The sequence below is a fragment of the Phocoena sinus genome, chromosome 19 (assembly GCF_008692025.1).
Source record: "Phocoena sinus isolate mPhoSin1 chromosome 19, mPhoSin1.pri, whole genome shotgun sequence".
In the NCBI taxonomy this organism is placed as follows: domain Eukaryota; kingdom Metazoa; phylum Chordata; class Mammalia; order Artiodactyla; family Phocoenidae; genus Phocoena; species Phocoena sinus.
The window spans coordinates 54,581,078-54,608,703 of record NC_045781.1 but is presented as its reverse complement, the minus strand read 5'-3'; the positions used below and the strand labels follow the sequence as shown (position 1 = coordinate 54,608,703).

The 27,626-nt window shown below is 58.0% G+C and overlaps 2 protein-coding genes across 2 annotated transcripts in view; both read right to left on the bottom strand.

Moving 5' to 3' along the window:
* The window catches only part of NECAB2 (N-terminal EF-hand calcium binding protein 2), a 38,030-nt gene extending 37,512 nt beyond the window's left edge, over positions 1–518 (bottom strand). The window contains 2 exon segments of the mRNA XM_032614864.1: positions 302–361; positions 363–518. Coding sequence (XP_032470755.1) covers positions 302–361; positions 363–518 — 216 coding nt within the window.
* Positions 519–1,810: 1,292 nt separating this feature from the next.
* The window catches only part of OSGIN1 (oxidative stress induced growth inhibitor 1), a 56,595-nt gene continuing 30,779 nt past the window's right edge, over positions 1,811–27,626 (bottom strand). The window contains 7 exon segments of the mRNA XM_032611866.1: positions 1,811–2,334; positions 2,337–3,044; positions 3,047–3,126; positions 5,644–5,735; positions 5,989–6,180; positions 7,298–7,434; positions 8,544–8,648. Coding sequence (XP_032467757.1) covers positions 2,180–2,334; positions 2,337–3,044; positions 3,047–3,126; positions 5,644–5,735; positions 5,989–6,180; positions 7,298–7,434; positions 8,544–8,610 — 1,431 coding nt within the window. The 5' untranslated portion in view covers positions 8,611–8,648 and the 3' untranslated portion in view covers positions 1,811–2,179.

Here is a 27,626-nt window from a genome sequence, read left to right as displayed (position 1 = left end):
GGCCGTGTCGAGGGGCTCCAGGCTCCCGGCTCTGAGAACGTGTAGATCCCCAGAAGTGGAGGGAGGGGACGGGGAGGAAGGGGTCGTCCCGGTCCAGGGACGAGACAGGATTCGCATGGAGACCCGCCGGGAGGTAGAGGGGCAGGGGGCCGCGCTCTGGGACGCGGAGGGGCCGGTGCGAGTCCTGCTCCGGGCCGCCGAGGGGGAGGGGAAGGGGGGTCCCTACCCAGGGAGAAGGGGGCCTCGCAGGTCCAGGCGGGGACGGAGGAGGGGCTCGGGGTCCCGGCCGGCGCGTACTCACGTCCAGGATGACCGCGGTGCCCCCGCGCGGCGAGGCGGGGCCCGGGCTGGGGCCGGGGTCCCGCTGCGGGGACTGCGGGGGCCAGCGGCGCCCGGGGCTCGCCCATCCTGGCGCCCACCCAGCGCAGCAGCCCGCCCAGCGCCCGGCCCTGCGGCGGCGGCTCCCGGAGCAGCCTGTGCGCGCCGGCCCTGCACAGGCGCGCCGCCCGCTCGCACATCGCGCCGCGCCCGCCGCCGCCGCCACCGCCCGGAAGCCCGCCGACCCCCGCCCGGCCCGCGGACCGCCCCCGCGCGACCCCTTCCCCGGCGCCGCCCGTGCGCCCCGCCCTCCTGCCCTCCCTCCCTCTGCCCCCGCGGCCGCGGCCGCGCGGGGACTGGCCGGCGCTCGGGGACGGGAGTGGGGGAGGGGCCGCACCGCCCGGACCCCGAGCCACGTGCCCCGTGGCCACAGCCCCCACCCCCCGCGGCCGGGCGCGGCGGCTGGACGCTACCCAACAGGCGCGGGGTCCTGGGGGTCTGGCTGCGGGGGTGCGTCCCTGGGGGCTGCCCCCACCTTCGGAAGGTGCCCCGCCCCGCCTTGGCACCGCCGCAGGGGCCGGAGCGCGGTGTCCGGCGAGCCCGGAGCGCCCTCTGCCGGCTCCGGCTCCGGCTATCAGCGCCCACGCACGGGGGGTCTCCCCCCACCACTCCGCTGGTACTCACTCTTCCCTTCCTCCAGGTGCACGCCCGGTGAGCCCTCACCCGCCTGTTGAACAACGCCCAGAACCCGTCTTCACTCCGGAACACCCCCTTCCCCTCACTCCCCGCATCCATCCACCCACCGACCCAAAGAATTAAACGAGCACCTGCTAGGTGCTAGGCCTGGTGCTGGCACTGGGTTCCAAGGACAGGGAAAACAGACGAGTTCCTTGGCCTCCTTGAGCTTACATCCAAGTGGGCGGAGCCAGATACTGGAATGATTCCACGGATAAATGAACAATTAAAACTGAACTGTTATGAAGAGGTGGCACCTTGGGCCATGAGAGGGGAATTTGCCTTTAGGCCATGGAGGGGTATTGTGTCAGAAGAGGCTTCCTACAGGAAATGAGCCTTATGCTCTGAGAGTGGAAGGAAGAGGAGTTAAAGAGAGGAGGGGAAAGTGCCCTCTGCTAGAGACTATCCCGTGCAAAGGCCCTGTGGCAGGTGCAAGTGTGGGGAACATGAAGGGCCAACTGAAAGGAGACAGTGTGGCTGGAGGGAGAGTGGGAGAGGGTGGGACTAGACTGGAGGGGTGGGCAGAGCAGGAAAGCCTCCCCAGCACCCATTCCTCAAACACAGCTGCTGTCTCCTCTGCTCCCACTCAGCTGCCCTTCCTCTTGGGGCACCATCCATTGACTCCCAACCCCCCAGCCCAAGGACGTTCTCCCACCAGGCCCTGTGCTTCTCCCCCCCCCCCCCTACTCCCCAGCTCCCAGAGCAGGTCCTGGGCACCTGGCCCCCTCCCCAAGCACAGAGTCCTCAGACACAGGAGTGCAGGCAGGCGCTGGTTTTATTTGGGACCCGGTTCTGGGAAGAGCAGGGCCTGGGGTCCTCCTGGCTCGGTGCTCAGCTAGCCCCGGTGACCCCAGCTCACACCGGCAGCTCTCACCCCCAGTTACAGCTCTGGGCCTCCCCTGTCCTGTGGTCACTCTTTCCACCCTGGTCTGAGTCCTGGCAGCCTGGGTTTCTCACTCTTCATCTGAGAGGGCCGTTGCGTGGGCTCGTGGCCGCTCCTGTCTCCTGCCGGGAGACGCCCCCCTTCCATCACTGGGGCATCTTGGGATGGGGCTCTGCGTCCAACAGGGCCGTGGTGCTCTCCTCTCCTCTTTAGGGCCTGGGTGCAAGGATGCCAGGCCAGGTGCTAGGGCGGCTTCCTGGCCTCCTTCCTCAGCAGGGAGCTGGCCACAGCCAGGGCCCCGCCCTGCACAAACCTCACAAAGTTGTCCCCGGCCAGTGGCCCCACGGCGTACAGGCCCTCCCGGTGGATGCTCTGGTAAGTGAAGGGGTCCACGTCAATGGGTTCCTCTTGGCGCTCAGTGGCTGGTTGGGGTCCGTGGCGAGGTCAGCGCCTGCGCCCGGGAGGAAGGACAGATCAGGGTGGGAGCCAATGAGGGCCAGCACCAGGGCGATGCCGAAGACCTTCTGGAGGCCCCGGGGGTCCCGGAACACAGCCTGGCGGTCCTCCCTGAGGAGGAGCAGCTGGTGCTCGGGGAGGCTTCGGTAGCCCTCGTAGGGGCTGGGCGACAGGATGGACTGCTCCCGCATCATCTGGTGCACCTTGTGGTACTCCGGGTACAGCACCTTGGGCAGCTGGTTGAACACCAGGCCGGGGTCGTCCACGGACCGGCGGAAGGCGTGGATCACAGGGATGTTGTAGTGGCGGGCATAGAGGACCGCGTCGGCCGCCGACAGTCCCGCCCCGATGATGAGGACGGGGTCCGAGAACGGGGACACGGTGCCTGCCCGTGTGGCTGCCTCCAGGGCCGACAGATCACGATGGACGAAGGGCAGGGCCTCCCCGGGGATGCCCAGCCGGGCTGGGCTGTCAGACGTGCCAGTGGCCAAGACCACGTTGCGGGCGCATAGGGAGAAGGGCTGCTGGCTCTGGTCCGCGGTGGTCACGAAGCCGTTCACCTGGAAGAGGGGGCTGGGGTCCCGGGCGCCGGGGCTGCTGGGCTCGGGCGTCCCCCACTCCACGGCCGTGACCACGGCGCCAGACACAAATTATGGCTCAGGCCCTTCTTGATCACGTAGTCCCTATAGTAGTGGGCGATGTCCCCGGCCGTGGCCCGGCTGTTGCGAAGACCTCTGCAGGGAAGGACGAGGGAGGGTGAGTGTCACAGAGCGGACTGCAGGGGAGGTGGACAGGCTGGAGTCAGGCCCTGGAGCTGGACGGTGGCTGCACCACCCAGACGTGTAGGACTCGGTTAAGTGGTTTAACCTCTCGGAGCCTCAGTCTCCTCTTCTGTAAAATGGAGCTGATAAGGGTGCCTCATTAGCGTGGGGTTCGGAGTGTGGCCTCCGGTGCCAGACAGCCTGGGTTCAAATCCTGGCTCTGCCACCAGTGAGCTCTGGGCCTGGAACCCTCTGCCTGGGCTCCTCCCTTGCAAAATGAGGATGACCGTGGTGACAGCACCCGTTCCCTGCCGTTGTTGAGAGGCTTAGATAATACGAATGGAGACTTTAGAATAGAACATGACGGGCAGTAAGTGACATGAGGTCGGCCACTACTACTTCCTCAAGTGACTAAAGAATATTTTACATAAATGTGGTAGGATTCCGTTTTTATAAAGTTCAGAAACAGACAAAACTAATCTACAGAGTTAGAGGTCAAGCGAGTGGCTACCTCTTAGGAAGTGGGTGGAGACCGGGCGGGGTCTGAGGGGGCTGCTGGGGATAGGGGGGGATCTGTTTGTTGAGTCTGGGTGGCTGAAGCGCGGGTGTCTCCACTTTGAGAAATTTCACCCACCTGCGGGCATATGAACTGTGTCGTTCTCTGTATGTCCCTGTATTTCAGTAAATAAGTCGGTTAAAGCGTAACCCACGTAAAGCACTTAGCATAGTCCTTAGCCCACAGTAGCAGCAGAGACTATTATTATTATGATATTACTACTACTGTTGTTGTTGTTATTTCTACTGCTATTATTGCAATCCTTTCTGGGGCCATGACCAGGGCCAGCGTTGCCAGTGGGTGACGCACAGACATTTTTTTTTTTTTTTGCGGTACGCGGGCCTCTCACTGCTGTGGCCTCTCCCGTTGCGGAGCACAGGCTCTGGACGCGCAGCCCCAGCGGCCATGGCTCACGGGCCCAGCCGCTCCGCGGCATGTGGGATCTTCCCGGACCGGGGCACGAACCCGTGTCCCCTGCATCGGCAGGCGGACTCTCAACCACTGCGCCACCAGGGAAGCCCGACGCACAGACTTTGACATCATCTCAGCTCCTCCCTGTAGCTACCTGGGTGACCTTAGGTGAGTTACTTTTCCTGACTTGTGGACACTTTGTTACGGATTAACTCACTTGAAGGGAATCCTCTTTGACAGTCCTTCAATACAACTCCTGATTGCAGCGTGAGCTCAGAGCACACCCCCTAAGGCTGCTCCAACCAACCCAACTGTTTAGTCTGCTCCTGAAACTGGAAGTCTGGAATCCATGCCTGTGGGCTGGTCATTTCCCCTCCTCTATTTTAGTAAAAATTGTTTCAAAGGACTGTCCTGAGAAGATGCTGCATCCGGGGTTCTTTATAATAGTGGCACACTGGAAAGAATGAAAGCTCCATGACTGCGAAGGGGTTTAGGAACCGTGGCAGCACCATGAGGACGGGAGTGCACCTGTTGTGGCTTTTGGCTCCAACATCTAAGCACAAGGCTGGGTATGGAGGAATTACTCAGTGAAGATGCTCACCGTCTCTTGGGAGTCTAAGTGGCCATGTGAAAGGATGGTTGCAAACACTGTGTAATGGCCATGTGAAATCCTCATGACATAACGTTACATTTTAAGAGTCCGATAGAAAAGGGCATGACCACAAGTTAAATTTACGTTCCCATCTGTCTGTTAACACATCACTACACCAGCCTGGATGTCTTCCTATCAAATTTTCAGGGACAAAAAGTCTTTGTGTCCAAGGGACAGTGAGCCCCAGAGGGGTGGAAACGGAGCTGCCAGAGCAGTGGGGACAACAGGCCCCCTGTCACAGCCCCGAGGGCGAGCGGGGGCTGGAATTTATCTATTCAGTGATTCTGCTGTCTCTCTGGGGTGGAGAGAAGTGTGCAGTGTGGTCTTTATGGAGCAGGAAACCGGATGGGAAGAGAACCCCCCGAGATGCGGCGGTGCCAGGTAGGCATCAGCTGTTTTCCTTTTTGCTCAGTTTTCAGTTTTCTATAGCACGGTTATGTTTCTAATGCAGAAATATTTTTTTAAAAAAGTGCATCCTATTAGCTGACCTAGACGAAAAGAGACTGTTCCAGGCCAGGCTCAGAATCGTGGGAAGCCAGAGGGCTGGGAGCCTGGGCTGGAGGCTCCGGGGCAGGGCGTGGGGGCAGGGGCCGGCTGTCACCCTCTCCTTAGAGCTTGGGGTGCTACAAGGAGGCCAGGTCGAGGTCGTGCAGCAGGCGCACCGGACAGGCAGTCCTAGGTGACCGCAGCTCTGCTCTGCACTCCCGTGTGGTCCTGGGCAAGTCCTTTCCCCAGCCGAACCTCAGCTTCCCCCACTGGAGTAAGAGGAAGGGCGGGCTAGATGAGCCCCGAAGCCCTTTGGCTCCCAGTTCAATGTCGGGTCGGGCCCAGGTCTTCCCTGCCCATCTGGGGCTTTCCAGGGCAGCCTCACCTTCGCTTCCTGCACATCCAGTCCTTGACCTGCAGGTCCGGGAGCCCCATCCAATCACCTTGGCTCAGGGTCACCATGGAGCCTTCAATGGACTGGGAGGAAAGGAGACCAAAGTCCAGGCTTCTGCTGGCCCCCAATCCACTGAGGGCTGGAGGGCAGGCTGAGGGGTGGGGGGGAGGGGGAGGTGCATAGGGAAAGGTGGGCAATGGAAGCGTCCTAACCCGAGTTAGGGAGGAGGAGGGACCTTCCCCCTCCCCTCCCCCTCCCCTCCCCCTCCCCTCCCCCTCCCCCAGACTTCATGTAGATTTGGCTCAAGTCCCCTCGCCCCTTCTGGGCCCCACTCACATGCCAGGCGCCCCCTGGCAGGTTCCGGCCCAGGACCAGGTGGGGGATGGCTCGCTCCTTCTGGTGCTTCCAGGTGAGGACAGACTCCACGTTGCCCCCAAAGTCTGTGTCTGGGCGCAGGAGGGCATCAAACAGCAGGGCCACAGGGCTTTGACACCGGCCTTCAAGGCCTTCGGACAGGTAATCCAGGTCCTGGGAGGGGGGACACAAATTAGAGGGCCCACTGGAGGAAGGCCACCTGGTCCTGCCTTTCCACCCTAGTATCAGGGTGTCAGATAAGCTTGGGAAATGCTGCCTCTCAAAAGGAGATAGTGCACATCAGCAAATTAAAGGCTCTGACAAGTCCTGCAGCTGTCACTTACCCGTTTAATTTTGCCAAACCCAGTGTCTCTCAGATTTACTGGAGCAGGGACATTTTTCTCTGCATATTATACCGAGGGACGGCTGTCCTGTACAACAGTGGTCCCCAATATTTTTGGCACCAGGGACTGGTTTCGTGGAAGAGAATTTTTCCACAGACGAGGGTGGGGCGGAGCGGGATGGTTTAGGCGGTAATGTGAGCGATGGGGAGCGATGGGGAGAGGCAGATGAAGCTTCTCTTCACTTGCCTGCTGCTCACCTCCTGCTGTGTGGCCCAGGTTGGGCAGTGGGGGGGGGGGGTCCCCCGCGGGGGGCAACCCCTGCTGTAGAAGGCAGTCTGGAAAATGCCTACCTAGACCCAATGCCAACTTACTTCCTCACCCACCAGCTTGACGCTGGGAGGGGCCCAGGAGGATGGATGCTGCCTGAAGTGGGGGGCAGACACTGAGTGGCCTCCTGGAAGGTGAGGGGCGTGGAGGGGAGGTTGGTGAGCCCTCCTGAGCAGGGGCTGGCGGACCTGCAATATCTAGGGCAGGGGTTCTCAGCTGTGGCACAACTGGCCTTTGCGCTGGATAATTCTTTGCGGTGGGGCCTGTCCTGTTCATCTAGGATGTTTAACAGCATCTCTGGCCTCGACCCTCTACGCCTGTGGTGTCACCACTCTGGTCGTGACAACCGACACTGTCTCCAGGTGGCCAAGTGTCCCGGGGGGCGGGGGCGGAAATCATCCCTGGGTTTAGAAGCACTGGTCTAGGGGAGCTGAGACAAGCTGATGTGGGATTTGTAAGTCTTCAAAGACAGCTGTGATTCCTCTTCCCCAGTCTCTATGGCTGATTTTGTGGGCTCTCGCACGTTTGGTCTTATGTCTCGTAAATGCATCCTTTTGATTTGTGCCTGGGAGAGTTTCCCCGCGATGGGGGTGTCCCTCCCACCCGGAGTTCAAGCCCACCTGGTCCACGATGGAGACCCCCGGCGCCTCGGTGAGCTTCCTCTGCAGCACGGGGTGTGGGTGGATGGCATCTGGCTTCACGTAGGGGTTATAACCCGAGAGCAGGTAGGACAGGCAGATGCCCGAGGGACCGTTGCCTGGGGAGAGAGGGCGGGGTCAGAGGGCAGCGCTTTTGAGCACAAGAGACCACCACCACGGAGGGCTTTGGTCTCCATCTGTCTCGTTCATTGATTTGCTCTTCAGGCATAAAAATAAAAATAGAACGTTTATTAGCACTACACCACTTGAACAACAATAAAGTTATGGAAATAACCGCTGACAGTTACTGAGTGCTTACTATGTGTCAAGCGATTTTAATAACAACAAAATAAGAAACTGACATCCACTGCCGCTGTACCAGGCCCCTCCATAGCTCCGAGCGCACTGAGCCAGACACGTGCTACTTTTCCTCCTTTTCTACTTGAGGAAGCTGGGGCACAGAGAGGTTAACTGACTTGTCTGTGGTCACACAGCGGCATGACTGAGATCCTGAGATTACTGAGAACTGACAGTGGGGTCAGGTCGGTCAGAGGGATGTGTAAAATATTACAACACAGATGGCTACGTGCTCTGGGGGTGAGCTCGGGGGCCAAGGGTGCTCAGGGTGGGTGCTAAGCCACCTGTGGGGCCATCTGCCCCCAGGTCTGGATGAACCACACTGCTTATCAGAGGCACTTTTTGGGCACTTAATCTCATGACATCACTCCTATTCTTCTCTGTCTTTCCCCTGTCTTATATTGTGCTGTTCTCAGTCTTAACTCACATGTAGACAGCTAGCTGTTCAGACAAACCCTATGAAATGGCCGACGCACAACTGTTTTTAACTTACAAAAATGGCCATTTCATGTGGTTCGACCTGGTGTTTGCCCGGAGGGAGGGGCCCTCTGTCCCCCATTTGTTCAGACCTGACGGCAGGACCACATGCTTCGGCTGCGTCCCCGTCACAAAGGCACGCAGGCACAGGGAAAGCACAGGACAGGCACAGGCACAGAACCAGTCCCCACCCCCTGCCCCGCCCTTACTGCGCAACCCCTGCAGAGCACCCTGCTCTTGCCTCGAGGGTTCTTGGGAGGGTTACTCAGATGATGTTTTATAAATTGCTGAGCACAGCACTGGGCACAGAGTGACCCCTCCAGGGCCTGCCCGCTCCTGACCTCTAACCCTTGGGGCTCAGGGCAGCCCCTCCCCCACCCTGGGCGGCACTCACCGATGATGACGACCGGGAGGGGCTCTGAGCTGCTGGCACCAAGGTGGTCCTTCCATCCGTTGCTCATGGCTGGGGCTCTCGGGGGGGCTTGGGGCTGGCAGCAACCTGGGGGCACAGGGGAGGAGGGGCCCCTCGGTGAGCCGGGGTGTCATGCACTCACTTCCCGGCTGTAGGGTGACCTCCTGTGGCCCTCAGGATCAAGTCCAAGGTCCTCCCTGAGTCTTATCAGGATGACACTCCCCTCTCATACCTGCTATACTCTAAACAGGTCCAATTATGCAGGGCTATCTCCCCCAGCCTGGGCACCTCCTCTCTCTGAGCCTCACTCCACACTCCCCATCTCATCAGGGGCAGTAACTGTCCTCGAAGCTTATTCAGCTTCCATGAGGCCCCCCTCTGCCCAACTGTGGGCAAGCCCTGCCCAGCACTTCTGTGACAGCCACAGCCCTCACCCCACAATCCGGCCCGCGGGTCTTCAGTGGACTTGGCCCTGGAGAGGCACTTCTGAACTGGCGACCTCTGTGGGTCTCAGTTTCCTCATCTGTAAAATGGGAATAATAATCGTCTCTACCCCATGGGGTTGTTGGAGGCGGGGTGGTGGGGGGTGGCGGACACAGGTACTGTACGTGAAGCAACTGCCTCGAGAAAACGGGCCACGGGGAAGAGACCAGAGCTCACTGTCTCCTCCAGAGGCTGGGCTAGAACAGGTGGACATGCAGAAACCACGGAAGCCTGAGCCCCTTGGTTTGGGGAGAAATGCATGCAAACCTGCTTGTCTCTGGAGCACCAGCGCCCCCTGCTGGCCGCAAGCCCAAATCACTCAGAGAGACCCAAACCCCGTTCTTAGGGCTGCAGGTGCCTGAGGAGAGTCCAGACCCACCTTCTCCACATCGCCCTAGACGAGCTAACGGGGGCCCTGGCCTCACCCACTGTCCAGCAGCCCTGCTGTCCTGACCACCACAGGGCAACATGTACACAAGCATGTGAGGAGCAGGCAGGCACTTAGCACTTTCTGTGTCCCAGGTATTTGACATGTTTTTTCTCATGTCCTCCTCACACTGACCCTATGCAGAAAGCACTGTCGGTGCTATTATCCCACTTACAGATGGGTAAACGGGGGCTCGGAGAAGTCGCACAAGTTGCTCAGTATCACGCAGCCGACTTTTAAATCCAGGGCTAATGGTGCCAAGGCTTTGCCTGAATGCACCGTGCACGCTGTTTGGCCTGTCCCCAGGGAGACATGGGGCTGGTAGCAAGTAAAAGGGTGAATGGGGGACACAGGGCCCAGACCACCCAGAGCAGCCAGGGATGGGGGCCCGGCATCGCTGGCCTTCAGGATTCTTCCAGAAAAGGCTGAAATCTGGGTTTTTAATGTGAATTCTCTGATTTGGAAAAGTGGGCAACTAATTCACAATTTTTCAAAATCTTGAACAGGCTGGTGAAACACAGCCGAGGCCAGCGTACGACCTCTGATGTGCGCAGAGAGACAGCAACACCAGCGTCCACCGCTGGGCAGGTAGGTCCCGAGCAGAGGGACGAGGGACAGCCGCCCAGACAGGCTGGTGGGAGGACCTGGGTGTCACTCCCACAGCAACAACAATGGACCTTCGCACAGCACTTTGCAGTTTGCGAGGAGAGGAGCTTCCACCTAAGCCGTAGCATCTGGGACTCTCGGGCACCCTGAGAGGTGGGCGGCGTCACCGCCATCTGGCAGGTGAGGAAAGGGAAGCTCAGAGGGTGAAGGGTGTCTCCAGTGTCACACAGGGGGATGTGACATTTAAGGACTCCCTCCCCAGTGCCCTCAGGTCCCCTGAGAATGGCCTTCCTCACCTCAGCTGGGGCCTGGGCTGGGACAGCCTCCTCGTCCCGTCTTGGTGAGCCCCGTGTTCCCCATCAGGGACCACGTGGCTCTCTCCACGCCTGGTTCCCTGCAGGGGCCCAGGCTGTCTGCCTGGGAAGAGGACTCTGGGGTGACACCACTGCCACTGCCAACAACGACACAGAATGACCAACATTTCCGTACTTCCATGGAGTTGGCCAGGTGACCGGCGTGCTCGAAACACCTGATGCGCATTAACTAACAATCCGTATTTAACTGCGTCGTTATAAGGACTCTCGCAATCACTCTCGTGTTACAGATGGGGAAACTGAGGCCCAGCGAGCTTCTCACAGCCCCGTACGGTTTGCGAGGAGTTTGCCCCAGCTCGTGCAGGCCGAGCTGGGTTTGAGCCCAGGATGGCCTGTTCCAGAGTCTTCTCTGTGCCCCCCGAGCTGGAGTGACAGTGTGTGACAGAGGCCCCTCCAACCCGGCTGAGTGTAGCACGCGTATCCATCCCTGCCCACCCTGCTGCTCTGTCCCAGCGCTGGTGTCGGGGGAGGGAGGCCAGGTGGCCAATGCTCGCAGCTGGGAGGGCACAGCTTCTCACTAACCACCGGCCGCTGGGTGTGCCTGGTGGCCCTGGGGAGGAGGGCTGTGCTTCCCAGAACTCTTCCTCCTGGTTCCTTCAAACAGCCCCAGGGCCCTGCACTGCACGTCCTCACTGTCCCCAGGAATAGCAACAACGGGATGCAGGTGATGTCCTTGCAAGACGCTCCTTCTGCATCGGCTCCTTTAATCCTCATGGAGCCCACTTTACAGACCGGAAAACTGAGGCTCAGGGAGGTGAGGCCATGCCCCCCTGGTCACAGAGCCAGTGGGTCATGAAACTAGTTTGTTCACTGAGGGCTCAGACCACCTAGACACCCCATAGCCCCCCACAATGGGTGTCAACCTGTTCCCCGCGCCCATGGAGTGCCCACCCCGGGCCAAGTCCTTTACCTGAAGCTTCAGTAAAGGACTGAGGATCCCAGTCCCTTTGAATCCTCCCAGCGCCAGTAAGGAGGGTACTTGCAGAAGCCCCCGTTTACAGATGAGGAATCAGAACTGACTGCCCCCTTTTCACGCTTCCTGGAGGCAAAGGGGCCCCATTTACCACCAGAGCTTTTGGACTCCAAGTCCAGTGCTCGCTGCCAGAAGCTTCTGGATGCCACACACATGAGGTCACCACCCAGAGGCTGACCTGAGAGGTTACTTCCTGTGCAGCGATACAGCCCCAAGTCCTGAGACAAAGCTCTCAAAACCTCGGAAGAACGCATGCAGCCAACTTCCATTTGAAAGTTGAACTTCCCATTTCTGCTATGCTTTTTAGTTTTGTGGAGTTGGAACGGCCAATTTTTAATGCGAACGTTTTGTTGGAGTTCCTCTGGTTGGAGATGGCAAATGTCCACCGAAAAAAGTTAACATTGAAAACTCATTCAAGTTCACAAGAGAAAAGAAGCCTAAAAGAACTGGGAATAACTGCACCTTCCGAGGTGCAATTATTTTCTCTTTCTTTCTTTGGAGTTTGCAGCATTGGAACTTCTAAGGTTATCAAAGCTTGAAACCGCTCTAAGACTCGGGGCACCTGTATGGCTACATTTACTGAGTACCTGTGGTGGCTTTTTGCTCATTTCACTTTAATGACAACCCCCCCCCCCCCCTGCCCCGTGGGTTTTCTTATCCCCATTGCCCAGAGGGAAAAACTGGGGTCGGGAGGGAGCAGGTGTCTTTCCCAGGACTGTTGGAGACCACGCCCCCGAGTCCTAATCCTGCCCCTTGATACCTGTCAGAGGCGGGGTGAGTGCCCTCTGAGGAAAACAGCATGACAACAGTCCCACCAAGAAAGTGGGGTGGGGGGGGTGGGGCTGAGGAGGCGCTGCCAGTCGCCAGGGTGACGCCTCAACTCCAGCGAAAGCCCCGTGGCACCACCTCCCCCTGGAGCCTCCCCCATCTGGAGCCCCAAGAGCTCCGAGGCTCCGCAGACCCTCTGGGGCCCCTCATTCTGGGCACCCCAACCCTCCTGGGAGAAGCCAGGTCCCCGGGACCCTGCGGTGGGAGCGAGGGCAGGTGCCTGGGATCTCTGTCCCCTGCAAGCAGGAGAGGCGGGGTCCCGGAGGGCAGCACCGAGCCTGCCTCTGTGACCCAGTGGCCTCGGGGCGCCGGGCAGCCTGCCCGGGCTGGCCACACCTCTCTTTCCAGCCCAGAGCAGCATCACATGGGCTGGGATGTACTCCAAGCGGTTAGGGCAGTTGTCAGCTGAGGGTGCCAGGCACCTGGAGATGGGCATGGCCAGGAGGGGCGAGGGAGGACCGAGGGGCGGGGGCGATCATGCTGGTCCGGGGAGCCTGGGTGGCTCCGGGGCCCCGTGGCCACCCCTGCCTGGGAGGGACTAGCTTCTCCCACCTCCCCCGCATGCCTCGCCTGGGCCACTCACCTGACGGGCAGGGGTCGAGGGACACTCGTGAGCCTGGCCTGGGCAGGCACTTGGAGAACCAGGGCTCACGGTGCCGGTGCCGGCCGAGGGAGCAGGACACCCATTACCCCATGGGGATCCAAGAGGCTATGAGAGGCCGGGAAGCGAGGGTATTTCACGAGCTGGGAGGAGGCGGGCGGTGGGCGGGGCCAGGAAAATCACTTTCATAAGCGTGAGTCAGCAGGGGCCCCTGCATGAATGAATTTGCACACTTGAGGGAGGGCGGTCACGTTGCCAGCTCCGGGGGTGGGGTGGGGGACGGCCTTAAAGGGCCCCGACCCGGGGCTGGGGGTGGGGGTGTCCCGGGGGGGGGGGGGCCCGGTGGTGGCCAGGCTGAGCCAACCTGGCCTTTCCCATTAGGGAGGCGGAGACAGTCCTGCCCAACGTACAGTCAAGGCGGCCCCTTTAAGTGGAGAAAGAAGTCCTGGTGCCCTCATTCCATCTGGTTCTACGTGATGTCTTCCCGCTTCTCCCCTCCCTCTCCCTCCCCACAATAAAAAGCCCACTGGCACCAGCCGGGGCAGGCTGGGAACCCAGCTGTCACTTCCTGGGCAGGCTGCTTCAGTTTCCTCATCTGAGAATGGGGCTGAGTAATGACTCTCCCTCCTGGGTGGTCGTGGCGTTTCAGGGATGTCATTCTTGGTGACCGTGCCTAAAACATGGTTCATGTCTTCTTTTCTTCGTTATTTTTTCTCTTTAGCCTGTAGCACTGCGTGCCTCACATTTTGCCGATTCTCACGCATTTTATTATTTTATCATCTCTCTGCCCAAACCGGAATGTGGGTTCTGAGTGGCAGGGAAGTGTATCGGTCTGCTCTATCCTGAGCGCTCAGCACATAGGAGGTGATCCAGAGGAAGGACGGGAGGGCTCGAGAACAGTGCTTGGCCCAGAGACCTCAGTGCATGTTAGATGTCATTTCATTACGGATGTGATTGTCACCCCCATCGTCCGCACTGGCCTGGGGACTTCCCTGCCAGCCCTGCCCCACCCTGTGGGCGGCCCCACTAGGGCTGGGACCAGGGTTAAGCAAGGAGGCACTCACCTTGCATACCAAATTTAAGGGGATGCCAAAAACACTCAGTGATCAAGAAAACAGTATTTTGATGCAATTGAAAAAAATAAAAATTAATGCCTAAAATCCAAGATAAACAAAAATGTTAAAATTTCAAACAAAGATCTGTAACCATGCCATGCCAAGCTGTACTGGAGCCTGATGCAAAAAGAAAAATCAGAATACCCACGCTGCCTGTATTTAAAACTTTGATATTTTGTTCATCCTGGATTTGAGGCGTTACTTTTGATTTTCAAAAATACTGCATGGGGCTTCCCTGGTGGCGCAGTGGTTGAGAGTCCGCCTGCTGATGCAGGGGACACGGGTTCGTGCCCTGGTCCGGGAGGATCCCACATGCCGCGGAGCGGCTGAGCCCGTGAGCCATGGCCGCTGAGCCTGCGCGTCCGGAGCCTGTGCTCCGCAACGGGAGAGGCCACACAGTGAGAGGCTCGCGTACCGCAAAAAAAAAAAAAAAAAAAAAATACTGCATGAACACACTATGTGCCTTGATTATGGAGTGCTTTGCTGCCCCTTGCATTTTGTGCTCGAGGTGATACCTCTCTCCTAGTCCTGGCCCTGGTGGCCACAGGGTACAAGGGCCCTGCCGTGGAATATGCACAGGATAGAATATGCACAGAGGGTGGCGGGGGACCAGGAGGGGGGGTACCGGGTCTGACCGCTGGGCTCCTTTGGGGACAGGGGATAGGGCCCCGGTGAAGGATGGCTCTGAAGATGCAGAGTGCTGCTGGGACCGGAAGAGAAGGGGGAGAAAGGAGAGAGAGAGAGGTTGAGGGGGGAGGAGAGGGAGAGAGGGGTGCCCCACAGGAAGGGGCTGGTGACAAGCATTTGGGGGGCAGTGAGAGGAGCTGGGATGAGAAGAGAGACCCCGGGGGACCGGGCCCCAAAATCACATGACTGGTCCAGGCAGGGCTGCATCCGGTGCGTGGTGGGGTGGGTGACACCTGGTTTCTGGGCTCAGCTCTAAGGGCAGGATGAGCTTGGGTGAGGCGCTGCGCCCTCGGGGCCTCCGTTTACCCAGGAGAAATGACACTCATAGTCCTTTCCTCCTGGGGTCCTCGGCAGCAGAGACCCTTGGTGTCATGTGACACAGTGTGACATACATGCAGGTGGCGGCAGGAAGTCCATCGCTCCAGGCCTCAGCTCCCTGGCTGGCTTCTAGCTCTGCTGCACATGTGCTGTGTGACCTTGGGCCGGTGGCCCACCTCTCTGGGCCCCTGTTCCAGCGGGGCTTTGTTAGCAAAACTCCCTGACACCTTGGTGTTCACCGCACACACACCAGGACCTAGTCTGGGGTTTGCACACACCAGGAGCCGTGACGGCCGAGGAGCAGAGCTGACCCTGGTTGTCCCTCTGGCACAGGCTGCAACTTTCCCCAGCAGCCCTGCCTGCTGTCTCCACTTCTCCATCCCAGGGCTCTGGCCTGCAGCCTCCCGGTGGTTTTGGTGGGTGTGTAAACAGAGACAGACAGACACACTCCAGGGTCAGAGACTCCCACCAGGAGCATGGTGGGGCAGGGCGAGGCTGAGGCTCAGGGTCCGGAGGGAGAGCCTGGGAAGGAAGTGGGCTCCGGGCACCCCCATCTCTGGGTATGGTCGATCTTTCCTCCCAACCTGCCCCGCTGCCCCCACTGGCCCTGACCCCTTTTCCAGATTTTGAAAGTTTGCTGATATGGGAGAATTGTGGGCGGGACATGGACTTTCTTCCCTGTCGCCTGTTTACCTGACAGCAGATAATCAGAAATAAAATGTGTTGAGTTGCTTCTAGAAAGCTCGACTAAGACAAAGACTGATAATGTCACAGGCAGACAAAGGGGCAAAGGTTAGAGGAGCCACAGAGAAAGAGCAAAGAAGGGTCTTTGCAGGTTGACTCTTGGCGGACTGGCTCTCTTGGACTCCACTGGGTGCCCTGACCCCTTCGTGGCCATGACTTAGAATATTAAGTGCCAGCAGTGTGAGCTTCCTCGTTCTGATGTGCTGAAAGTAGGGCTCAGATGCAGCAAATAAAAATACGGGCACCCAGGGCTTCCCTGGTGGCGCAGTGGTTGAGAGTCCGCCTGCCGTTGCAGGGGACACGGGTTCGTGACCCGGTCTGGGAAGATCCCACACGCCGCGGAGCGGCTGGGCCTGTGAGCCATGGCCGCTGAGCCTGCACGTCCGGAGCCTGTGCTCTGCAACGGGAGAGGCCGCAACAGTGAGAGGCCCGCGTACCGCAAAAAAAAAAAAAAAAAAAAAAAAATATGGGCACCCAGGTAACTTCCGGAATTTCAGATAGACAAGAAATAAACTTTGAGTATGTCCCATGCAATATTTGGGATACACTTATGCTAAAAAAATTTTTTTCATTGTTTATCTGAAATTCAAAGCTACCTGGGCAGCCTGCACTTCATCTGGCAAATCTAGCCGTGTAAGTGTAAAATATACGCTAGATTTCAAACAGTTAGCAAAAACAGAAAGCAACTAAAAAGAAAAGGCAAAATGGCTCAATAATTTTTATGTGGATTCCAGGTTGAGATGAAAATCGTGAAAATATTTTGGACATCTTGGGTTAAGTGACATAGATTATTAAAATTAGCATCACCCGCCTCCTTGTTTAACGAGGCTTTTGGAAAACTCAGTTACACACACGACTCTCGTTTGGCTTGTGCGGGACGCTTGCACCAGCGTCTCGTGTAAACGGGGACGTTCTGGGACATTCCCGGGTTTAGCACCAAAAGCCCTGCCACGTCCCAGGAGCCCCTCAGTTCCAGGTGACCCAGGATGGCTGGTCACCCTGGGCCATTGCAAGCAGCTGGGCACCTCGCTTCTGAGCCTCACTTTCGCCCTCCGTGCCCTGTAGCGCCAGCACGGGGCTGGCAAGGTGGTAACCACCACTGGTCCGTGCAGCTGAGGGCAGGGGCCTGGCTCACGGGAGGAGCCCACACAGCACCCTGTGCTTGGTGTGCAGCCCCCTGCCCCCCAGGCTCCCCCCAACCTCCTCTGCAGGTGCTGGGGACCTGGGGAACCAGGGGAAGCGAGGGGAGGGGCAGCCTCAGGGTGCTTCTCCGGGGATCCTGAAACAGCCCTCACACCCAAGCCCACCGCTCCTCCCTCCCTAAGAAACCCCAGGACGGGGACTTCCCTGGGGGCGCTAGTGGGTTAAGAATCTACCTGCCAATGCAGGGGACATGGGTTTGAGCCCTGGTCCGGGAAGAACCCACATGCTGTGGAGCAACTAAGCCTGTGCGCCACAACTACTGAGCCTGCGCTCTAGAGCTCACGAGCTACAACTACTGAAACCTGCGCGCCTACAGCCCATGCTCCACAGCAAAGACAAGCCACTGCAATAAGAAGCCCGCGCACCGCAATGAAGAGTGGCCCCTGCTCACCGCAAGTAGACAAAGCCCACGCGCAGCAACGATGACGCAACACAGCCATAAATAAATAAATAAGAACAAAAATAAAAGAAATTCTAGGATGGTTCGAAGGGGCTGTTCTTGGCCTCTCCTCATCCCTCTCCTTTGGGGCAGCTCCCATGGCTCTGCCACTTGCTGGGCACTTCCAGGCACCGGGCACTGTGGACACAAGGTTCTTATACATAGCTGAGGCTCAGAGAGGCCGCCAATATTGAGCCTGAGGTCACACAGCGTAGGTGGCAGAATTGGGGCTTGAACCCAGCGCTGCAACTGCAGAGCCTAGGCGCCTGCAAGAAAAAGGCTGACTACGAAGGAACTGAGGAAGGAAGACAGCCTGCTTCCTGTCTCAGACGCAAAGGCACAGGCCCCTGAACTCTCCCGGAGGGCCCCCTATCTCCACGGCCGCCCCCTCTGTGAGGTGTTCACACTGTAAGGTGTTTGGGGGATTGATACATTTGATCTGTTAACCAGTCCAGTGAGGAAGGCTCGGTGCTGTTATCCTCCCATTCCTCCCATGAGGAAACTGAGGGCCTGAGAATGGGAGATGTAGCCCTGTGTCACGGCAGGAGGCAGAGCTGGGCCCAGCACCCTGGCATGACTAGGCCAAGCCCGGCCAGCGCATGACAGGAGAGCTAATATTTGCCCTTGCCGGTCACAGAGCCTTGTCATCCACCGCATTCCATTGATTCTCCCGATAACCCACAGAGGTGGGCAAATATTTTCAATGACAAGTTTCGTTTACAGATGAAGAAACCCGGAGGGACTTGCCCAAGGCCAGGGGCAATGAAGTGGGGAGAGGGGATTCAGAGTTGGGTCTGTCTGGTGGCAGAGCCTGTGCCTGCTGCCCCAGGACATCGGTGTGAGCTGCCAGGACGCAGGGCAGGTTCACGCCCTGGATAGTCACCATAGATCCCCGGGGGAGACAGTGTCAAAGGTGGGGAAGCCCACATCCTGCCCCCACGTGGAGAGAAACCAAGGAGGGCCCCGGGAAGGAGTGTCTGCACAGGGTTGAGGCTGGGGGTCTTCAGCTACATTCCCTGCTTCCTGATTGCCCCCTCTTTTCCTCAAAAACCAGGAGGAAAGTTCTGGCAGGAGAATGAATGTGTCTGCCCAACAGTCAGGGTGGACAGGGGTCCAGCCCAGGGTATAGAAGGCTTCGACTTTGGAGTCAGACCAACCAGGATTCTGGCTCCATCACTTTCAGCTGTGTGATTTTGGGCAAGTGACTTAACCTCTCTGAGCTTCCGTTTCCTTATCTGTGAGCTGCAGATGGCACAGCAGTGCTTCTCATCCCTGCTGCACGTCAGAATCACTTGGTGGAGGGGGTTTAAAGATACACTAACACCCATGCCCCAGTCCCAGAGATTCTGACATCACGGGGCTGGGATGCGGCCAGACACGGGAATACCACTGGTGATTTCCATGTGTGGCAGGGCTGGGAGCCTCTGTCCCTGCAGCTGCTGGGGGATGAGCTGAGATAGAGCCGAGGAACCGCCTGGCCCGTGGAGATGCCCAATACATTGGACTCCCTTCCATCCTGGCAGCCCATCTTTTTGTAAACCACAGTCTTTATGCTGTTGCAGGAATAGTCATGAGGTCTAAAAGAGAAACACGTCCTTGGAAGAGGCGGGCTACCAGGATGGCAGAGGCCAGCTGGTGACCCTGGTGGGGCCTCGACCAACGGGACAGACCTCGATGTCACCTTGCTCATTTACCGAGATTTGGTTTCCTCAACTTTGACTTTTGAACTTGATGGAGGACTCGACGTTGACCCCCACAGCTTTTCATCTCATTCTCTCTATGCACAGCCAGCCCCTGAGCCTAAATTCCAATCCTAAGGGAAAACCTGGAAGCAGAGACAAACACCGGCCACGACAGACAAGGAGACACGCACCAAGCATTGATATTTATAGCAAGAACTAAGCAACTTCCGTGCTGGCCACTGAGCACAGTCCAGCCAGTGGGAGCCAGTGCTCAGAGAGGACCATTCGGCAGCCTTTGGAAATGCCAGTCACAGAGCCAGGAGGCAATGTGGAAACTCGTTACGATAGAAACAAGGGAAGCAGACGACGTGGGCCTGAGGGCAGGAAGTGGAAAGGAATCAAGGAAAAAAAAAAAGAAAGAAGCTAGAATATTTGCCAGGGCCAAGGAATTGTAGATGGATTTTTTTTTTGTTTTTTTTGGCTGCGCCATGTGGCACAGAGGATCTTAGTTCCCCAACCAGAGATCAAACCCGTGCCCCTTGCAATGGAAGCACAGAGTCGTAACCACTGGACCACCAGGGAATTCCTGTAGATGGACCTTTAAAATTCGAATTTTCACTATCTTTGTATAATCAATAGTAATAATCATAAGGAAAGGCAATTTGAGACAAGGATTTTCTGTTTCATTTTGTTCACTGATGTATGTATGCCTTATGCAGGGCCTGGGACAGACACAGTAGTATCTCAATAAATACGAAATGAATGAGTGAATGAATCTTGTTGCTTTCACACTTTGCTGACAGATTCTTAAAAGATTTTGAGCACGAATGGCCCCCCTTGGCTTTATATCACGTGCATATAGATTGGTGTGCCTTCTGTATATTTCAATCTTTGATGACAACTTTGCAGTGGCTTGAAGACAGAGCCCTGTGGTACGCCATTAGAGACCCTCCCACTAGTGGACACAGCTCTATCTTTGGCAGAGGGGTGAGTGAAAAGGGTCCTGTCTGTGGAGTCAGAAGCTCTGGGTTGCGCCTCTGGAACTTATTAGCTGTGTGTCCTCGGGCAAGTTACTTCACTTCTCTGAGCCTCCATCTCCTCGTCTATAAAATAGGGACACCTGCCCCTCAGGGTAGCTTGCTGCTTGGCACGTTGTGGGTTCTCGGCAAACTGTGGATACCGCCACCTGTGCTTCCCACCATCCAGACATTTTCACTCTGGGCAGAGAGTCCTTTTCCAATCATCCAGCCCACATTTCCACCCCTCCCCCACAAAGATCCTCTAGCGCAGTGGTTCTCAATGTGTGGTCCCCGGACCAGCAGCTTCAGCAGCACCGAGGAACTTACTAGAAATGCAGATTCTCAGGCCCCACCCTAGATTCACTAGATCAGAAATTCTGGGATGAGCCCCGCTGTCTGCATTGTCCCCAGGCTCCTTCGTGACCCTGAAAACCACTGCCGTCCACGCCATCCTCCGGGCCCGTCTGCAGGCCCCACAAGACAAAGGAATGACCGTCATCTGACTCGACTGCTCCTGGAGAACCCGTGCTGAGTCCTTGGGCCACTGCTCCCTTCTCCCTCCGGCTGGTAATCCAGAAGCGATCTGTGATCTGGGCTGGAGAGTGAGTGCGTGCCCCCTCGTCCCTCAGAAACCCGGGGCCCATCTGCTTGTCCCTGACCTGGAGGGGCCTGCCGGTGTCCTGTGAGTCCTCTTAGGGCAGGTCCCAGGTCCCTCAGCACGCGGAGCGGTGGTATTGCCGAGGGCTGTGACCTGCCCTGACCTGCCCCTCCTCCAAGCTTCCGGTCCCTCCTAGCAGGTATGTGGTTCCTTCTAGTCCAAGTTCATTGTCCGGGCGGATAAGCACTCCTGGGGAAGTCCGCTGCTGTTGTCCGTTGGCCCAGGGTAGCAGCGGCATCCCTTTCCTTTTTTCTTTTGCCCCACATGCTGCTAAAAAAAGCCCTGTTTGCTGTCCTTATTGGATTTCACATACCCTTCAGGCCTTGCCTTCCTGGGCGGTGGTGAGGTCAAGGCCTCAGTGACCTCATTCACCGTCCTTCGTCCTGCGTCCTGCGAGCTAGACCTTTCCCCAGGGACTGGACGGGCTGGGAGAATAGCCCCAGGGGCATTTCACATGTTTCTCTGCAGAGAGCACCTGTGAATTCCCAGGAAGAGAGCTGCGGGGCTTCGGGGTCTCGTGGTTGCCGGAAGCAGGGTTCCAGACTCCTGTCCCTCCTTACTGAGGCCCCATAAGAGACACCTCCAGAGTCTCTTATAAACTGCAAATTAGACCCTGTACCTCCTCTGCTGTGCCACCTCCAGGGGCTCCAGGCTGTCCTCGGACCTGCCTGGCCTCAGGACCAGCAGACAGGCCCGGCAGGAATGGACCTGGAGGGGGTCCCACCTGCCCCGGCTCTCAGGGTTGCCCCGGCACCCAGCGCCCATGCTGTCTCCTGCCGGCTGCCCTGCTCTGCCCGTGATCCCCTGCCTCACTTTCCTCTGGTTCCGGGCAACCTCTCTGGATCCAGCTCTCTGCTGTTCACACGAAGCAGGGATAACCGGAGCTTGCCTTTCCTGAGCCCTCCAGTGCGCTGGACTTATATACCAAGAGCTTATAGCCCAGGAGGCTCGGGCCTTGCCAACCAGACCAGAGCCAACAAGCACTTCATGCCCGAGTGTCCCGCGTCAGAGAGAAGACGGTACGGGGGAGCTTTGGAGGAATGGGGGTGAGGGCGGTGAGGGTGACGGGGAGCCCCTTGGCAGTGGGAGCACTTCCGCTGAGGTGGCCTGGTCACCCAGGGAGCTGGTGGGGGAGGCCGAGGGAAGGCAGGGCAGAGACACTCCCAAGCAGAAACCCTCCCAGATCATCAACTGGACTGCTTTGTTTGAAGAACTAAAGGAAGTTAGAAGGGTGCAGGTGAGCCAGAGGGGCTGGCCAAGGACAGGCCGTGCAGAGAAACAACCTGGACATTACCTGGGCTGCAGTGGGAGCCCCTGCCCGGCCAGCGAAGCCCCAGAGCAGTGGGCAGGCTGTGGTGGCTACCTGGCGAGAAATGGCAGTGCCCTGGGCCACGAGGCTGGCAGTTTAGGCCGAGAATAGATGGGTGCTCGGTCCCTCCTGGAGCCAGCGTCAGCACGACTCGATGACAGGTTATACTTGGGGAGTGAGCGGTGCTGTCCTGCTGAATGTGGAACCGCTGACTGACTCCCTCCAAAGGAAAAGCCAGGATCGCCGTACCTGCCGATTCCTACGGCCTAAATACTCCCACCACGGCTGATCTGAAGCTACCAACTCGATGTGCGGAGTTGGAAGAGACAAGCGTAGTCCCGTGAGAGCCGACTCCAGGGGTCAAGAATACCAGTCATCCTCCAGGTTTGAGCAAGGCGACGGGTGCATCTTCACAGGGCCACGGACTCTGGGGGCTTCGCTGGTGGCGCAGTGGTTAAGAATCTGCCTGCCGATGCAGGGGACACGGGTTCGAGCCCTGGTCCGGGAAGATCCCACATGCCGCGGAGCAACTAAGCCCGTGCTCCACAACTACTGAGCCCGTGTGCCTAGAGCCCGTGCTCCGCAACAAGAGAAGCCACCGCAATGAGAAGCCCCCGCTCGCCGCAACGAGAGAAAGCCCGCGCGCGGCAACGAAGACCCAATGCAGCCAAAAATAAATAAATAAATAAATTTATAAAAGAAAAAAAGCGAATACCAGCCATTCTCCTGGTTTGAGCAATGCAACGGGTGCATCTTCGCAGGGCCGCTGACTCTGGGGCCCCCTGGACCACAGGCAGACCCCGTGAGGATCTTGCAAAGAAGCTTAGAGGCCCCACTGGCTCAGCTGAGGTGATGGCGTGGCCCGGGGGAGGGAGGGAAAAGTGGCTCCGGCAGGAGAGAGCGGGCCAACCAGAGAGAACAGAGAGACTGGGATAAAAACGATAACGATAAAAGCTACGATCTGTTACATCCTAACCAGACGCCAGGCTGGTGCTCAGTCATTCTCCGAGGCAGGTCCCATCACCAGCCAGGTTTACAGAGGAGCAAATCAAGGGACAGTGAGGGGCCGAGCCAGGCAGCCTGATGGCGGCAACACCCCCTGCTGCCTCCCTTCCCAGCTGAGCCCAATTCCCCCTCCAAACACAGAGCCTTCCTTGGGAGCGGTTTTGTTTTCTGAAGAAACGAGGCCTGCTCGGTCTCCTTCGCTGAGACCAAAATGAACCACAGCTGGTTTCCGGTTCCTCACGCTCATGATCTCATCCTCATCCCCCTCGTCTGTCACCTTCGTCATCATCACCATCTTCATCATCACCATCGTCTTCGTCAGAAGCGTCACCGGGTAGCGGGATAATAGGACTGTTCCTGACACGTAGTTCCACGTTATCTGCCATGGCCGAGTACTGCTCGTACATTTTAAAGGGGGGCAATCCCATGATAGCACGGAGGTACTGTGATTGGAGCTGGGTAAGGAGATGCCCGGGACAAGGGGGTGCCTGTCTCAATAGACGAGAGCCCCACCTTGCTCACAGGGCTGCATCCAGCAGGACCCGACCGGCCCTGGGCTCTTTGGACTGATGGGGGAGCCAGCATCCTGGGCAGCCTGCCATCTGACCTCCACTGCTGCCTGCCCTCTGAAGTGCTGGGGTGGCGCCCCCAGGCACAGTCAAGTCCGGGCCAGGCCTTGGAGGCTCTGCACGTTTGGTGCACGGCTGGGGGTAGAGGAGCAGCCTGGCTTTGCAGGTTCGGGGACGAGGGGTGCTGAGGTGTCCGCTGCGTGAGCAGGGTGCCCCAGACGCCCTCGTCACGGGACGATTCCTGCACTACAGGTGATGACGCTTTGACAGTGGGATCGGAGGCATGGGGGCTAAATCATCATCGGGCTGGGCCTGGCTCTGTTCTCTTCACAAGTCTGGGCAAGGATGGGCTTGTCCACCTCCGGCCGTCAAGGACTCTGGACCTGACTCCAGGCCACGGTAGCCTTCTTCCTCCTTCTGGAATTCGGGCTCCATCCTCTGTTTGATGAGGGTGGCAGGTGCTGTCTCCCCAGCCAGGGGGCAGGGGCAGATCATCCTCTGCTCTTGTGCCCTACTCCCCTGGGAACTCTGGGCCCCCTGAGAGCTGAGGCGCAGGGTCCCGGCCACCAGGACATCGACACTCAGAGGGAGCTGCCCCATGAGCCCAACGCCTCGCTTCCCAGGTGGAGAAGCTGAGGTCCAGGAGGGGAAGCGGTGCCTCTAGGGCCACCATGCTGCTTCCCCCTAAAAAGGCCAGGACTCTGGGGAGGGGCTCCATGCTCCCCGCCCTTCCGGGACTCAGTTAGCAGGCGTCTATGTACCAGTGCTGTGCTGGGAGATGGGCGCACGATGCTGGAGGAAGATGCAGATCTTGCCCCCGAGGAGATGACGACCCAGTGGGGAGATGAGCAGATAAGCATGTGAATGAATGTCCTGTCACCAGTCTGGCCACGTCAGGAAAGGCCCCCAAGAGGCAAATGGGCTGGGAGCAGAGGGTGGGAAGGATCCACTGGGCTAGAAGAGGTCTTCCAGGTGGGGGAAGTGGCAGGTGCAAAGGCCCTGAGGTTGGAAGGAGTCTTCTGAGAAACCAAAAGGGGGCGTGTGTCTGAGTGAGGGTATCAGCTGAGGCTGCAGGGGCTGACAGTCGCCAGGTCACGCACGGCCTGGTGGTCTTCCTCCCAGGAGCAAAGGGAAGACCCCAGATGCGGGTCACGGGATCAGACTCGCATTTTGAAAAGATCGTGGGGAGGATGAAGGTGAGTGTGGATAGGGGGCTGTGGCGTCTGTCCCAAGAAAGCATCAAGGTCACGGCCACTTTCTGTCCCCAGGAGGAAGCTCCACCTGGGTCGGGCCATATTCCAGACACTGTGTGTGTGTGTGTGTGTGTGCGTGTGTGTGTGTTGTAGGGTATGAGATGCAGACAGGAGAGGTGGAAGTGCCAGTGGGTGGAACTTGCTGAGGGGTTAAAGGTCACAGGGCATGCGGGCATGGTCTGTCCTCCTTCCCGAGGATCCAGAGCTGCCCAGTAGGCTCTCCTCTCCCTGAGCCTGTGTGGTCTGTCCTGGGCAGGGGCGGCCACCACTGTGAATGCCCTCTTCCTTCTCCTGGGACTGGCCTGCGTGGCTGCTCCTCCCACGTGTGCAGGGCGGGTTGGGTCTCTGGCCGGGGCCTGGGGCTGTGGAGAAACAGGTCGGGCTCCTGAAGCCCAGCCCCGCCTACCACTCCGCAGGAAGCTTTGGGCCCACGGTGCCCACTGACGTCAGTGGGCACCCCCTGTGCTGGTGCCTCTCCCAGGGATCTCATGGGGAGGACAGGAGCCCGGGTCCCGGCAGGATCTGGGTCCTGTGAGTCTCCTGCCCTAATACCACCATGATTACACCCTGAATCTCCCCTCCTCCCTGGCAACCGTGGGATTGCATATGTGTCTGGGAGCCCCCAACCCCCCAGACAGCTGTCCTGGTTCAGTCTTAGCATCCTCTACCCTACCCCAAGGTGCCCAGAGACCCCTCTCCCAGGGCCCAAACCAAGACAGATTACAGAATACGCAGGCCTGGAGCAAAATGATAACGCAGGGCCCCTTGTTCAACAGTTAGTAAGAATATCAAGATGATAGGGAACCCTCCTGCACTGCTGGTGGGAATGTAAACTGATGCAGCCACTATGGAGAACAGCGTGGAGGTTCCTTAAAAAGCTAAAAATAGAACTACCGTATGACCCAGCCATCCCACTCCTGGGCATATATCCAGAAAGGACAAAAACTCTAATTTGAAAATACACATGCACCCCTGTGCTCACTGCAGCACTATTTACAACAGCCAAGACATGAAAGCAACCTAAGTGTCCACTGACAGAGGAGTGGATAAAGAAGATGTGGCACATATATACACAATGGAATATCACTCGGCCATAAGGAGAATGAAATAATGCCCTTTGCAGCAACATGGATGGACCTAGAGATTATCATACTTAGTGAAGTAAGTCAGACAGAGAAAGACCAATATCATATGATGTCGCTTATACGTGGAATCTAAAAAATGATACAACTGAACTTATTTACAAAACAGAAACAGATTCACAGGCATAGAAAACAAACCTACGGTTACCAGTGGGGAAATGGCGGGGAGGGATAAATTAGGAGTTTGGGATTAACAGATACACACCACTATATATGAAATAAACAATGAGGACCTACGGTGTAGCACAGGGAACTCTACTCAATATCTTATAATGACGTATAACAGAAAGGAATCTGAAAGGAGAGAATCACTTTGCTGTCCACCCGAAACTAGCACAACACTGTAAATCAACCATACTTCAGTTAAAAAAAAAAAAAGGAAGATCAAGATGGTGAAAGCAGAGCTTAAACCCAGCGAGGGCCCTTCGGAGCCCCGAACGCCTGTGAAGCGGCCCTGGTCCCATTTAGAGGTGCAGGAGCGGGGGCCTGCCAGCCAGTCGTTTTCAGGGTAAGAGATGCCTCACAGCAAAAGAATTTACCAGGAGTCTGGCCCTGAGCTCCTTCTCTCATCCATTCACACCATGATTAGGTTCTGAGCTCCCGCCAGACACCAAGCACCGCAGAGGCCCCGAGACTGGAGGCTGGTCCTGACTCTGGCCTTGGACGGGCCCCCCCGCACCCAAGGTCTCCATGGGCCCTCCTCACCAGGCCTCCCAACACTCACCAGCCTGGAGCTCCTGGTGGGCTTCTCCCTGGCACACTCAGGTACCTGGGACTGGATGGCTGAACGCATCGATCCCCAGGACGGGGTCCCCAGAGCAAGGGGGCATGACATCCTGTCACTGCCCCACCGTGTACAACCCCCCATCTGTCCGTCACCGAGGGCCTCCCCATCTCTCGCCTGCCTTGTCCTGCAATGCAGCAACCTGCATTGTCCCCGTGAGTTCTGTGCAGTGGGTCAACTTCTTACACACAGTGCAGTGCACGCTTAAGTTTGCAGACGTGCACGCCCACGTGGCCACCACGCAGGCCACCATGCAGGACACGCGCGGCCCCCTGGAATGCCCCCTCCTCTGACTCCGGTCCCCACGCATTAGTGTTGTCGGCTCTCCATCTTGCCACCAACGGCATCGCACGGAATGTTCTCTCTCATGTCTGGATCTCTGGCCCTGGGTCCACTCACGCCGGTGCGTGGGTTGTGGGTCCCTGCGTTTAACCGCTGGGCAGAGCCTCACCGTCTGCGTCCTCCACAGCTTGTGTGTCTGTTTCCTGGACATTTGGTTGTTTCTAGCTTTTGCTCTGATGGTTCCAGAGCGAGCCTTTGCGGGGACACTGGCTTTCGTTTATTGGGGTGAATGCATGGAAGCGGAAACGCCGGGTCACAGGGAAGGCGAGTGTGTGAGGTTACCAGACACTGCACGTGGCTCTCCAGAGGGACGCACCACCTTGGCCGGGTCCCTGCGGCCGCCGCCCGGCTGGCCCCCGACACCAGCCAACTTCCTGCACGGGAAGCTTCCGTGGGGTGGGGGGGTGTGGAGAAGTTCCAACTCGGCGGCATCGCCCGGCCCTCCACCACCGGCCCTGTTTATCTCCCCAGCCGAATATCTCTGGCTCTGTCCCACCGTGAACC